The 16,923-nt window shown below is 45.6% G+C and overlaps 1 protein-coding gene across 5 annotated transcripts in view; it reads right to left on the bottom strand.

Moving 5' to 3' along the window:
• The window catches only part of PDGFD (platelet derived growth factor D), a 148,314-nt gene extending 136,175 nt beyond the window's left edge, over window positions 1–12,139 (bottom strand). Inside the window, exon 1 of one of the 5 annotated variants that reach the window (XM_069808300.1) lies at window positions 11,514–12,139. In XM_069808300.1, the coding sequence (XP_069664401.1) occupies window positions 11,514–11,643 (130 nt within the window). In that variant the 5' untranslated portion in view covers window positions 11,644–12,139. The remainder of the gene's footprint in view (window positions 1–11,513) is intronic. The other 4 variants (XM_069808299.1, XM_069808303.1, XM_069808302.1 and 1 more) reach the window with 4 other exon arrangements.
• Between the last annotated feature and the right edge of the window lie 4,784 nt (window positions 12,140–16,923).

Below are 16,923 nucleotides of genomic sequence, written 5' to 3'. Positions count from 1 at the left end.
ACAACAGCAATAACAAAAGGATTGGAATGTACAAATGATGCGCAGTGCAATTGCTCACCACCCGCCGACCGACACCCAGCCAGTCCCTGAGCGTAGATTCCCTGCCCCCACCTCCCAGTTCCTAAACTAGATGGGACGTCCCATGGTATGGAATACACCGTTGGCCAGTTTGGGTCAGGTGCCCTGGCTGTGTCCTGTGCCAACTTCTTGTGCCCCTCCAGCTTTCTCGCTGGCTGGGCATGAGAAGTTGAAAAATCCTTGACTTTAGTCGAAACACTACTTAGCAACAACTGAAAACGTCAGTGTTATCAACATTCTTCACATACTGAACTCAAAACATAGCACTGTACCAGCTACTAGGAAGACAGTTAACTCTATCCCAGCTGAAACCAGGACACACGGCCACAGGATTTTAAGGATGGCTGCGCCCTGGTAAGGATCTCCAGTCTTTGCCCACACGTAATGACTGCTGTGGGTGGCACTTCTGCCTCTCCAAGCTGCCAGGGCTTGACCCCTACAGTGAAGAGAAGGTATTACCATATAGTGTTACTGCCCACAGAAAAATGTCATCAAATGTGTGAACACTGCCCAGCAAAGGCTTACTATGTGTGCTGTGACTGGTTAGGGGACTGGGGAAAGAGCAGGCTGAACAGCCACACTGATCTGCTTCTTATCTTCCTCTACTTGCCACTGTGGGAATGACAGAGGTCCAGGATCAGTCCTCAGGTGTCCACTGGAGTATGGCATGAGGTTCCTCTGTGGTACAAACAAATTTATTTTCTGGAGTGATGCTTGCTTCCATGTTGTCATGTGGGCAAGGGAGTTACTTGTTTCTTGAAGTCTGTTGGGGGGCAGGCTGTATGTATGGAAATGGAGATGTAACGTCAAAACCTGGCTCTGCCATGCAGGTCCAAAGACAGACCGAAGACACCTCAGCATTACTCAAGGGTGCTGCAATGGTGGGGTTGTTATTGTGTCCATTTCTCAGAGGCACCACTCAAGACACCCTTAGTGCTCTGTGCAGTAAACGTGGTGTGCACTGTCAGAGAACTGACTTTGGAGGTTCACATTTGTACATGCTAATTATGTAAAAGCAGATCACACATATACTAGGAGCAGCTAGATCACTACTATATGATGCAAAAATTTTATCTCTTGAAGAGGTTAACTTTGGCTCCCACTTTCCAGGATCTAATGAATGATAAGAATTGGTGAGAAATGCATACCATGTCATTAAGCTCTCCTGAGTGACAAGCATTAATTACAAACAAAAATAAAACCAAGCCTACCCAGGCAAAGAACTGTTCTCCGCCATTATGAGGATGGAAGGAGCAAAGAATATCTTTCCACTTCTCACAACCACATAGCCATCCTACCAGAACAACAGTGATACATGCAGGCATGGGGGTTTCGGAGCCCCAGGTCACACCGTATGGACAGCGATGAAGCAAACCAGCATCCCCCTGTGCTGACTTCCAAACATTCAGCAACCTAACACAGCAATGTGAAAGCGACTTACAGCAGCAAGGGAACAGGCCTACAACCTGATCCAGGAAAAGTACCGTAACTTTGGGTCTTTCTGTTGATTTCAAAGCAGGAAATTCTCTATGATGAGGTCTTAAACCCTTTTACTGACATCTGGATGTGTTAGTGAAATCATTCCTATCAGTGTTTATCCCTGCTGAGACATAGTGATTAAGAAGCTGTGTTGGTCCATTTCCACAAAAAATCTCAAGGCATTATTACCACCTACTTGCTGTTTTCATGCAACACTACTGTCACTGGTTTGATAAAGCACAGGATTTATCTTTCAAGCAAATTCCTGGTTGAAAAATTAAGAGCACAATGGTACATAAAGGGTTTCCAAATTCCACAGTACTTCTGGTAATCAACATTCTGTGTACCTATTTTTATTCCTTCTCTCTAACCAGTCTGGGTCTCTGCTTTATACTCAATCCACTTTTATTGTGAGTCACATCAGATTAGAAATACATTCAACTATGAGAAAAATCTTCTGCAACTGATCCAAGAAGAAACAATAACAAAAACCCACGCATATTACACTTGGAGCCTCTTTAAAACTAAAAAACAAACAGAAACAATGCAAGACACTGAAAAATACTGACAGATTTCATTAAGGTCTTGTTTAGAAATGTACTGCAGCTGAAGTCTCTTGTAGGATATCCTGTGGATGACACATAAGATTGTCAGTATAGCATAAAAAGCAGCCGGACCCATTGACCCCATGAGGCTTAGTTCTGTAGTTTTGCTAAACCATCTGTACTACATCAGTTACCCCTTCATCTCTATAAGTGCAATTGATTTGAGGTTTTTTTAGTGAATGGACACTAACTGAATTTCTTAACTATGAGTATTGCAAAGCTTACCTACATAAGCCCCTCACTACAAGACAGACATTGAGGTGCTGGAGTGTGTCCAGAGAAGGGCAACGAAGCTGGTGAAGGGTCTAGAGCACAAGTCTTATGAGGAGCGGCTGAGGGAACTGGGGTTGTTTAGCCTGGAGAAAAGGGGGCTGAAGGGAGACTTTATCACTCTCTACAACTACCTGAAAGGAGGTTGTAGCGAGGTGGGGGTCGGTCTCTTCTCCCAAGTATTAAGTGATAGGGCAAGAGGAGACAGCCTCAAGTTGCATCAAGGGAGGTTTAGACTGGAGACTGAGAAAAATTTCTTCACTGAAAGGGTTGTCAAGCATTGGAACAGGCTGCTGGGGGAAGCGGTTGAGTCACGACCCTTGGGGGTATTTATAAGACACGTAGATGTCGTGCTTTAGGGACATGGTTCAGTGGTGGACTTGCAGTGCTAGCTTTAAGGTTGGTCTTGATGATCCTAAGGGTCTCTTCCGACCTAAATGACTCTATGATTCTGTAACAAACTCATCACTGAATTCCTAAGCATTTTCTTTTATCCTGTATTAATTCATGTAAACTGTGAGCCAGACCCTGCTGCAGTAAGAGCTGATGGAAGTTTTGTCATTTATTTCAGTGCAACAAAAGGCAAGACAGCTGTTTTTCAAGTTTTTCGTGGACCTAGTGTTTAATAAATATTTTTACACAGTCTAACATCATCGAGTCTCAATGCACAGCAGGGCTAAAATACATTGGCAGGAAGTTTGTACAGGAGGTAAAAGCGTGTCCTCCTGCACCATCTTCAAATATGCAGAGCTCTGACTGCCAAAGCAGAAATATGGGATGTTGGCCTTCAGAGCATGGGACACAGATCAAAAAGGAAGCATGAAACCAAAGATTACTCAAGTACAATAGGAAGCCTGAGATCATGTAGGATTTATTCACTACCAAAAGTATAAGAGCCAAACCCAAACTCCCAAAAGAATATCTAGCCAGTTTGACACCATAAACAGGACACTTCCTTAGCTTTGTAAACAGGAGATTGATTTGAAACAAACTGCCAAGTAACCTAACACAATCCAGTATTTTAGCCAAGAGATCCTCTCCAGAAGCAGTGATACAAGTGGTCTCTTTTATCCAAAATGTGGTATAATATAATCAACCTTATAAATATAATAGCAGGATTTTTGGAGGCAATTCTCAAATACAGCTTGAACCAACTAACTAAAAGGAGTACTACTAAATTTTCCTGCATTAGTGGGCAAATTCTTACTACAGAGAATGCCAACACAGAGCCTTCATGGTATTTCTTAGGACTCATTTAATATCCCAGTGTCAAATCCCTGCAGGTCCACAAAAGCCAGAGCAGGCAGGGGCAAACAGCCCTTCTCTAGGGTTGGGAACATGCTATGAACATTGAGAGCTAACTCAAGCTTTCTCAGCTGGGTAGGCAAAACTGAACGTTGCTACACAAGGAACAGAGGAGGAAGGCAAGGAGAAGGGACACAGCTGGGCCCAGCGATGCAGGAGAACCAGACTTCATGTTCCTGCTAGTGCTGCATGTGGGAAAAGGGGTGAGAGTGGGCAAGAGGGAGAGCAGGACAGAAGAGACAGGCAAAGCGACCACTGCTTCTGAGGCAGGATGTGTTCCACCCATCACCACCCCTGTCACCTGCAGTAGGTGCCATTACAGAATGGTTGAGGCTGGAAGGGAACTCTGGAGGTCATCATTATTGCTCTGGAGGCAACAAGGAGCTGGACATTTTGAAGCCTTTTGGAGCCTGATATTGCAGGCAGCTGCCTACTTTTTCTGTTTTCAGAGCCAGTCCTGTAAGATATTTTATTTGCTGTTAAAGAGATCAGTCTGTAATTTGCTGCAGATATATTTTAATACAAGCAAGACTAACTATACGAAAAGACTGCAGCATAAAATACATAAACTTCTGCTGCACCTTTTCTATATATACTGTCATTAGAGGTATGAAATGAAAGCCATTCCCTGTCCTTCTAATTTACTGTTCCTCAAGGAACTTTTTTGCTGTATAAATAATACACATTTTGCAGATCTGTTTCTTTTATGCAATATTTACACCCAGTCTAAAGAAGGAGTTCCAGAAATTTAATGTAGTGAATTTGTATATTATTTTTTGAAAGAATTTCTGCCTTCGATAATCCTTTTCCCTATAAGTTCCTTTTTACTTAATAAAAATTTTAATAACATGTAAATTACTTTCAGAACTTCCACTCACAACCTGGAAAACTGACAAACATTTTTAAACACAACTTGCTCTCAACCCAAATTCCATAAATTACATAGCTAACAACTTCATGTAAAGAGGATCTTAACTACCTTGAATAGTTAGGATGAAATATTTGTCTAACTGTTCATTGTTCAACCAGGACTTCAAAAGGTTACATTAAACCTGGGGGGGGAGGGGGATTAGTATTCTAAAAAAAAATTCCCTGGGTACAATATTTTTATGATTTGAATGCTAATTTGGAAACAATTATATTAAGTGTACTTATACGCATTTCCCTGTCCTTATGTCCTCTGATTTATGTGCATATATAATATCCTACATGAAATAATATGTAAAAGATGCAATATGTATTTATTCTACATATCCATGTACATAATATTCATGCCTATGATACATATGCATTATATTTTTATTTTAACAGAATATTTGACAAATATATTTGACAAAAACATAGTGACAAAGGATGAGGAAAAGGCTGACGTACTTAATGCCTTCTATGCCTCAGTCTTTAATAGTAAGACCAGTTGTTCTTTGGGTACCCAGCCCCCTGAGCTGGAAGACAGGGACGGGGAGCAGAATGAAGCCCCCATAATCCAAGGGGAAATGGTGAGCAACCTGCTACACCTCTTAGACACACACACAAGTCTATGGGACCAGATGGGATCCACCCAAGGGTACTGAGGGAGCTGGCAGAAGTGCTCACCAAGCCGCTTTCCATCATTTACCAGCAGTCCTGGCTAACCGGGGAGGTCCCAGTTGACTGGAGGTTAGCAAATGTGATGCCCATCTACAAGAAGGGCCTTAAGGAAGATCCAGGGAACTCCTGGCCTGTCAGTGTGACCTCGGTGCCGGGGAAGATTATAGAGCAGATCATCTTGAGTGCCATCACACGGCACATGCAGGACAACCAGGTAATCAGGCCCAGTCAGCATGGGTTTAGGAAAGGCAGGTCCTGATCTCTCTCCTTCTATGACAAAGTGACCGGCTTCATGGATTAGGGAAAGGCTGTGGATGTTGTCTACCTGGATTTAGTAAAGGCTTTGACACTGTTTCCCACAGCATTCTCCTGGAGAAACTGGCTGCTCATAGCTTGGACAGGCATACTCTTTGCTGGGTAAAAAAATGGCTGGATGATTAAGCCCAAAGAGTGGAGGTGAATAGAGTTAAATCCAGCTGGCAGCCGGTCACAGGTGGTGTCCCTAGGGCTCAGTATTGGGGCCAGTTCTGTTTAGTATCTTTATCAATGATCTGGATGTGGGGATCAAGTGCACCCTCAGTAAGTTTGCAGACAACACCAAGTTGGGTGGGAGTGTTGGTCTGCTGGAGGGTAGGAAGACTCTACAGAGGGATCTGGACAGGCTGGATCAATGGGCCGAGGCCAGCTGTATGAGGTTCAACAAGACCAAGTGCTGGGTCCTGCACTTGGGTCACAATAACCCCATGCAATGCTACAGACTTGGCGAAGAGTGGCTAGAAAGCTGCCCAGCAGATAAAGGGCCTGGGGGTGTTGGTCAACAACTAGCTGAATATGAGCCAGTAGTGTGCCCAGGTGGCCAAGAAGGCCAACAGCACCCTGGCTTGTATCAGAAATAGCGTGGCCAGCAGGACTAGGGCAGTGATCGTCCCCCTGTGCTCGACACCGGTGAGGCCGCACCTTGAATACTGCATTCAGTTTTGGGCCCCTCACTACAAGAAAGGCATTGAGGTGCTGGAGCGTGTCCAGAGAAGGGCAATGAAGCTGGTGAAGGGTCTAGAGCACAAGTCTTCTGAGGAGCGGCTGAGGGAACTGGGGTTGTTTAGCCTGGAGAAAAGGAGGCTGAGGGGAGACCTTATCGCTCTCTACAACTACCTGAAAGGAGGTTGTAGCGAGGTGGGGGTCGGTCTCTTCTCCCAAGTATTAAGTGATAGGGCAAGAGGAGATAGCCTCAAGTTGCATCAAGGGAGGTTTAGACTGGAGACTGAGAAAAATTTCTTCACTGAAAGGGTTGTCAAGCATTGGAACAGGCTGCTGGGGGAAGCGGTTGAGTCACCACCCCTGGAGGTATTTGAAAGACGTGTAGATGTGGTGCTTAGGGACATGGTTTAGTGGTGGACTTGGCAGTGTTAGGTTTATGGTTGTACTGAATGATCTAAAGTTCTTTTCCAACCTAAAAAATTCTATGATTCAATGATTCCAAATTTTGCACATACTTGTACTTTTCGTTCATCGTAAACTATAGTTAGTTTTACTCGGCATCATCTCACTTATATATAAGCTATTCGAGCTTATACAAGTATATTTTATCCTGTAGGACTGAGTCCCTTGACTTTAATGGAATTATAAAGATGCTGAAAGTTAAGGACATGGAGAATGTTATTGCACTAATGATTCCCTGTGAGTTTCCTATTTATGCCTATTCCTAGGTGTTTCATAAAACACAGCCTTTCTGTGGGATCACAGTGAAAAAAAAATACATTATTTTAGAATTTTCAGCAGTGTTCAGTTTCTAATAATCAAAGCAAAACAATTATCAAGTTTTTTCTGCAAGCCTTTTAAGAATTAGCTGGCCTAATTAAGTTTCATTCAAATACATTTAAAAAAAAACGAATCAAGAAGTGTTGAGAGACTGGCTGGAGAGTTTATAGTGACTTCCACTAAATGATATACATCTGCCTGATAAAACATGTTTCAAAGCTCCTTTGGAGAATTATTCCATGCTGTTTGCTGCTGAGTCAGGGTTGGAATTCTCGTTCAATATCCTCTGATACTTCAGTCCAAATAGTTAATTATACAGATAAGAGAATCATCAAACTTAAACAATTGTAGACCAAAGTGCATTACTACAGGTAAATTACTAAGGTGGTTTTTTTTATCTGATGAAGACTGAAATACACTTTTTTTTTACAAAACCTCCAAAAACAATCAGGAAAATAAGCTTATAAAAGCAAATTTATTTTAGCTATTTTCCAGTTGACACAATTTTATGTTACTAGAGTCCTTTAAAAAAACATGTATACAAGCCTATTATAAAATAACTCAAGAAGTGCATTCCAAACCTGAGGTTCTTATACCACTACTGATACAACAGCCATTTCAAAGTGGTATGAAAAACACCCCAAAAGCAGACAGTTAACACCTGTTTGGTGAGAGAATACTGCCCAAATCATCAAATGCTCTTCCCTGTGCTTAGGCACAGGCCAACACAGGAAAGGGGAGGGTAGAGTTAATGGCACACATCCCTTTGGACAGGCCATCAAAGAGCCAAAAGCTGTTACCGTTTCCCCAGAATGGTAAAGTACAATTTTTCTTTGTATTTTGGTGGTTAACAAGCAAACCAAAGTTTAGAAATTCCACATTTATTTTGATTGATAATGAAAACCACAAGAGCCCGGAAACTTATCTCAAGTCGTCTGATGTTATGGTTATAAACCCACATCAGAAGATACTGATTCCATGGAGTTCTGTTGTTTACATACTGAAATGATTTGACACTATGCTGTCTGTTCTGTTCTGCCTTTTCTTTAAACCTTAGATTTTAAAGGTTAAAACATGTATAGTGATGCTTAGTCTGAGTATACAGACTAGGCATACTTTCCTAGATTGCGCATTCATACAGATGTTTGTTCAATAACAGATAAGAACAAGCAATTGATGTTTCAGTTAGACACCATACAGTAAATAATATTACTTAGCATTTTTCATCTCCACTTTTGATCTCCAAGTACACATAAACAACCAAAATAGCAGAAACAAAATATCAGACTTCTTCTAATTAGGCAGTATTACCTGTATACTGCAAATTGGGAAACTGAGGCAAAGAGAACAATGGAAGCATCTGCAAGCTCTCTCTGTGTGATATTCTGACAAACTTCAAATGACTTAACAGGTAATGGCATTAATAAACACTTTAAGTAAATACTACTACAAGTGCTATAAATATGGCTGGCATCTCCAGGACACTTTAAAAAATTGATTAGTGTTACACTGGACAGCTGAGTCATCAATGCCCGTCCTTCCACCAGGACAAGAGGATGTCTTGTAAGCAGGTTATTTATATTCTTAATATCTTCAGCAGGAAGTACAGGCTGGTTAGGTTTGGTAGTCATTAAATGGCACTTTTTTTGTATGTGCTGCCCTTCATCTATAGATTTCTTCCCAGAGCAACCTCAGTCTTCAGTAAGAGCAATTACAAATAGGCCAACCTCCTTTAGCCTATAAGAAGAAAGATAATCTCAAATCGCGCACAGTGCAAAGGTTTGTTTTGGCCAGAAGCAATACCAAGCCTCCATATTAAAGCTCTGTGTATGCAGTATCACTAGTTTATCCTGCTTGGAGGTAACAGAAAACTGGAATCCAAAGGATTGCTTTCTTTTTTAATGAAATGTGCAGGTGGTCTTAGACTTGCCAAGATACAGTATTTTTTTAAAGAGCTGAACAGACCTTGCTTCCTCTTCAGTATCTCTCTTAATTCCACAACATAATAATCATGATCATCAACCCAGGACATAATATTAAATTAGTTTTTATCCCTGCTGCGCGCTTTGAGAGAGACTGTTGGAACATATTAGTCCCAGTGTATTGTGTGCTCTTAGATCCTCTTCCATATTATCATATCTGCAAATATTTACAATGCAAAAAATACTGTCTCGCTCAGCAATGCAACCCACATGTCTTTAATGCTATTCTGTATCAGTGCTGCAAACCAAAACAAGACACAAACACCACTGAAAATTAGACAGAAATACTTATAGTGGCCTGCAGCCAGCTATGGTCTAAGCACTTTGCTTGTGAGCTCGTCGCATGCAACATTTGGAATACAGCTCATAACCTTTGGCTGCACAAATATAGACCTTTAGTCAACAAACTCAAGCAACAGTTTGGTTCCTTCGACTAAAATCGGGACCATCAGCAGCTTAACTGCTCCAGATGTTGTGATCCGATGGCCAGCTCCACTGACCATACGAGAACACACCATCCTTTACAGCCAAAAAGCAAGAGGATTCGCAAGCACAAGGAGGGAGCAAGGCTGCAGCGTGCTAAGGGTTTGCACGTGGTCTTCCTAAAAGTGTGTTTGGAGTTTGACTTGGAAGGAAGCTGGCTTAGCTTAGTTCAGTGATGGTGTCAGTTCTTCTATGAAGTTTAAGATGACAGGCTAACAAGTCATGAGGCTTGATAAAATACACAATATTTTTAAAGGATGAAACAGAAATAATGCATGTATGCTTTTATTATGAACACATATATTTTTATCACATTAAATTTGGTTTCTGAGACAGAAGGAACTGCAATTCTGTCTTGTTTCCAGACTCACGATCGCAATTCTAAGAAAAGGCCTCTTCACCTTCTCTCTGCCTTCTTTCAGTGACTAGGAAAGGCAGAGAATTAAGTTCAATATGGCTCCAAAGCTGAAACGAAAACATCTTCCTAAAACAACTGTACACCCATTATACACATTGTATACATGCTGAAAAACAAACACTGCCAAATACAGAGTACAATCTTGGAAATGGCTCAAGTGACTGGGTTTTTGAAAAGGGTTTATAAAATATATAAATTCTGGCAACTGGAAGATGTTAACTGGAAGACTGAACTTAACCTTGTTCATTTTCAGGGAGCACATCTTGCATTTCACTCTGCAAGAGGGTACACTGCAACGTGCAAAAGCAGGTCCTCCCACATGGAGCTGGAACACAACGGGTTGCTCCCCAACCGGAGGCTCATCGCCCTTCCCACACCGAAAGACCTGGTCATCTTTAATCACAAACAAGTGGATTCCAAAGGCGAATTTCAGCGGTGCTCTGTTCACGCAGCCTCCGCATTCATTCACCACAGGCCCACAGCACACGGCCACGCTGACCGCTCACTTGAGGCCCGTGCGTCCCGCGCAGCTGTGCGGCAGACCGCCGACAGCACCTCGGCTGTCCAGGATACGTATCCCCGGCCGGCCGCTCGCAGCGGGAAACGCACCAGAGCTCAAACACGAAGACTGAAGCCGCTCTTTGGGCTGCGTCCGCAAGCCCGCAGCCACCCTCCCCGGTGCCCACCATCGCTGGGCATCCTACTCCTGCCAACGGTGCGGCAGGCACAAGGGACGAGGCCGGTCCTCGCGGGGCACTGCCCAGCAGACCCGGGCGAGCGCCCGGCCCTGGGCCCGGACCCTCCCGCCACGGCGGCCCTCCACCCGGAGGACGGCTCCCCGAGAGCCGCTACAGGAGCCGAAAGCGGCCGAAGGCCGCGGCGCGGCTCCCGCCGAGCACCCCTGAGGCGGCGGCGGCGGCGGCGCCGCCCGCGCCCCGCCCCGAGGCCCAACGGCCGCCGCCCGCGCGTCCTCCCTCGCCCACCACGCGGCGCCCCCGGGGGGCAGACGGCGGCGGCCCCGCTCGGGCCGGAGCCGCCACAAACTCGCCGCCCTCCCCGCACTGCCCCCGGCGTCGGCACCGCAAAGGCACGCAGACGAGACGGGGCCCGCGGGTGCCGAGGGGCGCCGGGCGGGGCCCTCCGCGGCAGCTGGGACCGGGCACCCCGCGCCGTCAGGGGCAGGGTGCCGCCCGCAGCCCGGAGGGGACGCGGGGAGCGCCGCCGGCTCCCAGGAAGCCTCCCCGAAGTTGCCCTGAGAAGTTTGGGACCGCCCGGAGGAGCAGCCGCCGGGCAGAGCCGCCCCCTCCGCCCACACCTCCCTCCCTCCGCCTGGCCGCACGCTCCCGGGCCGACCCCCGCCGGCCTCCGGGGACCGGCCCCCGCGCCCCGGCTGGCCCCGCCGGCCTCTCAGGGACGGGACCCCCGCCCGGACAGAACGCCGCCGGCCTCTGGGGAAGGGGGGACGGCAGCCCCCGGGGCGCGCTCCGGGCGCGGGGCTTCCTCCGCAAGTGCAGCCCCTGGCAATAAAGGAGACGGAGAGACGCTTACCATCTCGCCTGATATTCGAGGACCGCAAGGCTTTTATAGATCCGCTCTGGGCAGGGGCAGTGGTGCCCTGACGGCTGCAAAAGTTCGCACAGACGACAGCGTAGAGGAGGAGGAGGATGAGCAGTTGCATTGGGATCCGCTGTGAACGGGACCGTGTCTCTGCAAAGAAACCCGGCTCTCCCCACCCAGGGTGCTTCCCTCTCTCGTGTTCTCTCCCCCTTCCCGGACTTTTTGGTTGTTGTTGTTGCGGGTTGCTTGCGTGTTTGGGGGAGTTGTATGCAGGGAAGAAAAGGGAAAAAAAAGCACACAAAAACCCCGAAAAAAACCAAAAAAACCACACCACCCGAAACAGCAGTCACGGCTGCCGAGTTACTCTCCGAGCTGCCCCCAAACTTCCTGCATGCTGAACTTTCTGCTGCCTTTCTGGGGCCGGCCAAACCCGGCAAAGGTGAGAAATCCCCGGGCCGGGACCGCCGCCCCCTCCCCTCGGCCGGCAGCGCCGTGCCCCTCGTCGCAGGCGGGGGGGCTGCCGCTGCCGCAGCCGCGCTCCCCTGCGGCCGCCGCGGCGCAGCTCCGCGCCCCGCTGCCGGGCTGCGCCCGCCGCCTCCCACCGCCGCCGCGCCGCGCCGCGCCGCTCCGCTCGGCAGGAGCCGCCGCTGGGGTCTGGAGCGGCGGGAGCGCCCCGCGCTCCGCGGAAAGGGGGCCGGGGGGGAGAGGCGGCCCGGGGGAAGGGGGCGGCCCGGGGGCAGGGAGGGAGGCGGGCGGGAGCGGCCGGCGCCGGGGAGGCAGGGAGCGGTGCCCGGGTCTGCCGTCAGCTACCGGCCGCGCCGTCTCCAGCCCGGGCAGAAAGTGGCAGGAGGGGTGGTGCGAGGCGGGGGGGCTGGCCCCGGTGCGGAGTGAACCTGCCCTGCCGGCACCGCGGGGCACCCGGCGGGTGGGTCCGGTGGGAGCCGTGTGCCGGGGGCTGCCCGCCAGCAAAGAGGCCACGCACCCGTCACCCTCGGGCCCGCAGTGGCCGCGGAAAGGTTATCCGTTGGCCTGGAATGACTCAAATCGCTGAGTTGCACCAGGGCGGGTGCGGAGACTTAGTGGAATGACTGGAGAAAACACACCGGCTGCAGAAAGCCGGCAGCTGTCCCTGGGAGAAATATGTGGGCTCTTCTGTCATGCCAAGCACTGTCCAAAGCTTCTCATAAAAAGTTAATTCCTACTAATTTAGACCATCATTAAGTTGGGTCTGGTATTAAAAGATTGTATTGCTGCCTGGGAGAGTTCAGGTCTAAACCAAAGGCATGTGAGGACTGTGATCAGATTGCCGTTTTAATGCTCTTTTTCCTTCCATTAGCTGCAATGAAAATAATCAAGTGAAGACGTAGAAAAAACAATCAGGTTTAACAGTTCTCTAATAAATTCTTACCTACTCAGTTTATTTCTTAAGGCATTTTATATAGTCTTAGCCAGTCTGACAAATTGTAACATGCTGCCGGACCTTTAACAACACGAAACAACACCTCACTAGCAGAAGAAAAATGTCAATATAGTGCTGTATGAGGAATATTGGATGAGTCCTGCTACACTCAGAAGGCTGCCTCTGGCTGTATGAAACATTTTCTCCAAGAGCATGTTAGGATGACAATGGGACTGAAACATCTTGTATGTCTTAAGGAACCAGTAGGGTGCAATTCTGTTATGCATAATTCATGCTTCTTTATCCCTTTCATGTTCCCCAAAACCGACAGCGAACCTAATCCTGCTGCCATGTGGTAGATAATGGAAAGGCTCCAACAGTGCTTCATTTGTGAGCAGATGTGCCTATATTTTACGTGCCCATTTCAGGGGGGAAACTGGGCAAACAGAGGGAAGGTGGCCAACCCAATCATCCTAATAGAAGCAGAAAGTCAAATAGAGGACTTACAGCAAATGAAGACAGGGGGAGCTGTGAAGATGTGTTCTGTTCATCCAGTCAATGTGTCTGTCTCTTTCCAATTACATTACAAGGAAGTGGCAGAAAATGTCAATAGGATCCCAGCTACCTAGCTCTCTTCTGAGTGCAGGTACCTGGTAAGATAAAAGGAGGTGGTCAATACCCTGGCCTTACCACAACCCCCGTGGTGAAGTCTTCCCTTTCTCAGTGTCCTGAGGCCCTCATTCACTCTTAGACTTAGGGAGCTAGAACTCGTAATTGCTTCCCCTTGGGGGCGTGCAGTGGCCGTTTTAAGGCGGTGGAGGAGGAAGAGAAGGAAGGACAGATTATCTTCCATCCAGAAGGCAGACAAAAGTTGTTTTGACAGTATCTGAGCAGTTATATAATTCAGTCAAGAAAGGGCACTGGTTCCAAGGCTGTTTCTGTACCCGGCTTCACCTGTATAAATTTTCTTATATAAAATTCATACACCTTCCTAAGAGCTGAGTCTGGAGCTAGAGTCATGCGGTGTCTTTCTGGCCCCATGCCTGCCTGGCTGCACAGGTCCAGCTTTGACACAAGAGTGGAACAGGCTTTCACCTAAAACACTCCACAGCTGTTTGGCTGATGTGCTCCCTGGCTTGATATAGACTGCAAGTTTAAACTTCCTCAAGCTGACCCAGCTACAGAACTGAGGTTTTTCTCAGCATTTTTTTTTTCTTTTAATGAAGTACATACTGCTTGTGATGATGATATGAAAAATAAGATGAAATTCCTGTTTCTGCAGCAGAGGTACTTGTTGCTTAGAGAACTCTAAAGCAAAACAGCATGGGGCCTCATAAATTAGACAGTGATGAAAACAGGAAGGTGGATTCCACCACCAGTGGCTTTGGTATATATCAAGAGGAACTGTGTATAACTCCTATCATATGCTTATGGTACATTTCTATTCCTCCCTGTACAAAGCATGAGAAGCTGCCATCTTTGTTCTAAAGCCAAAAATATTCTTGTAGCAGAAGGGATGAGTCTTTTCCTCAGGTCAGAAAACAACCAGGGAATATTACTCTGGGGTTCCAAACACAGGCCTCATTCTCTCAATTATCAGCTATTTACTTTAGCCCCAATATCAAAAAATCCCAGATTTTTCCATTTGATGTACAGGTGTACAGAAAGATTTTGGGATGGAGCACCAAGACTGACATGCATTGGTAGACCTTTGTAGAAAAGGTCTGCATTCCAATGGCTGTTGCTTCAGCTTTTCAATTCACTTTAAAAAGCACTAAACCCACTACAAAACAAAACAGTATCTTTATAATAAGGTGTCATAGAACCCCATGTCAAAGCATGAGAAGTTTGGATTATGCTCAGACAGTTTTATGAGCAGATGACTGGATCTTCAGTTTCTGGAGACCATTCTAGTACATTGGCTAATCTGTATTCTAAGGGTCTGGGACAATTTAAAGCATCAGGTGATTTCTATATGAAGACCTACAGCAAATCATGGTTACTGCATAAAAGGACATACTGATGTGTAAGTGTGATGACCTAGGTAATTACAAGTCTGTCAGCCTGACTGAGATCTTGATAAAATAATGTAACAGTTGATATAAGACTCAATTAATACAAATTAAAAGGAAAATAATATAATTAATGCTAATCAACCTGGAAAATCTTATCATGCTAACTTGGAAATCTGGTTGACAAACAGAATAGCATCAAATTACAGCTTTCATAAGGCATTTGACTTGGTACCACACAATTTAAATCATGCGAAATGAAAGTCATGCATACTAAATGTTTTCAAAACTCATTAAAAGACAGGTTTAAAAATGTTGACTAAAAAGGGAAACATTATAAAATGGATTCTTTTTGAGGGCGCACCACTTTAGCTAATTTTTGCTTCTGCATTGATTTGCAATTCCAGCAATGACCTGGGAAAAATTCAGCCATTACTCATGACATTTGTAGATGACAAAAATCTTGGGGGAGTAATAGGCTGATTTATAGTAATGGTGTTATATGGAGATAGACATGTAGATACCGGGTAGAACTGTAAAGCTGAGCCCTGGCATAGCTTATGCTTTAAAATAGCCAATGGCAGCACTACCGAGTTTTTGTGGCATCCATCTCACCGCATTTTAGTCCTTTGAAAGTGGCTGGTGTAAGCCAGTCACACAGGTTCTCATTGTTCATTGAGAGAATTGGATACCCATCAGAGGGCACTCTAGCCCAGCGGTTTTAGGCAGTTGTGCTGGGATGGGATGAATTGTTTTCTGGAAGGTCCACTTTCTCTCCACTGGCTATGGAGAGAGCATAGGGAACAAATACATTTATAGTTACTAGATAAAGTAGTTAATCCTAGAAAGCACTGATGCAGAAAAAATTACAGGGGTGGATTATCAAGGAAGTCAATGGGCTGTAGCCCCCTCTGTTATAATTTGTTGGCTGGGAGATGCTCCAGTGTCAGGTAGTTTGTCTGTGGAGCACAGATGTGATGTGTGTCCACCCCTCAGAACATTGGAAATATGGTGGTTAAGTAGCAAAACCAAAGACCTTTGTGCGTTACCACTGGGATCCTTGGATATTTGCTTAAAGAGGGGAATATCAATTAGAGTAGGGACATTATGCTTTCTTCTGTTATTAGACTGCTGCATCAAGTTCCTGTGAATATAGTCTAAAAAAGGACCATAATAAAGTGAAAAACACTGAAAGGAAAATGACAGGATTGGTTAGAGTTTGAGAAACATGCTATTCAGAGAAGAGCTTAAAAATCACAAGATGTTTAGCTTGTCAAGGAGAAAATCAGAGGGGTCACAGCTACCTCCTGGAGGTAGGATATTGATTCTAGAAGGCTATTCTGTCTAGTGGACAATGACATATTAAGGTGAAAGTTCCAGTTAGACAAATTAAAATTAGAAGTAACAGGCATACTTTTCAGTATGGAAAGCTATGGAAGTATCAAAGTTGTATATTCTTGAAACTTGAAAGGCAAGATTTGATGTTTTCCTAAAATGAATCAAGTGGTTTCAAGCTGTACTTAGGAACTCGTGGGGTCTATTGATCTCTTCTAAAAGGTCTATAAAGGTGACAGAGAAAAGCATGTTCATATGTACGATACTACAAGCCACAGATGAAATTTCTAAGTGGTTCTGCAGTTTATTGGAAAATGACAACTAATAAAATGTACCTCCAGGGATTAATTCAGGGCAGCACTGTGATTTCCTGTTATATAGGCAGGCAAGTAAGTGATGGCAACAGCCTCATCCCCAAGTTTATAATCTGTGAATGATGTGAAAATGAGCAGAGGTGCATAGAGAGGATGGAGAAACATCTCACAATTGCTAAAATATATGTCTTAAGTAAATGAATGTAACAATGATGGCAGACCAAAACAATGCAAGGAAAGGGTAGACCAAAGCCATTATATGTCTGGAATTAGAAAATAGGGGCAGAGTCGTGTTTTGCTAAGAAAAATCACAATACCCCACAGGCAGCAAGATGCCAAGA

Source organism: Haliaeetus albicilla, chromosome 20 (genome assembly GCF_947461875.1).
Source record: "Haliaeetus albicilla chromosome 20, bHalAlb1.1, whole genome shotgun sequence".
In the NCBI taxonomy this organism is placed as follows: domain Eukaryota; kingdom Metazoa; phylum Chordata; class Aves; order Accipitriformes; family Accipitridae; genus Haliaeetus; species Haliaeetus albicilla.
This window is presented reverse-complemented; position numbering and strand designations above follow the sequence as displayed.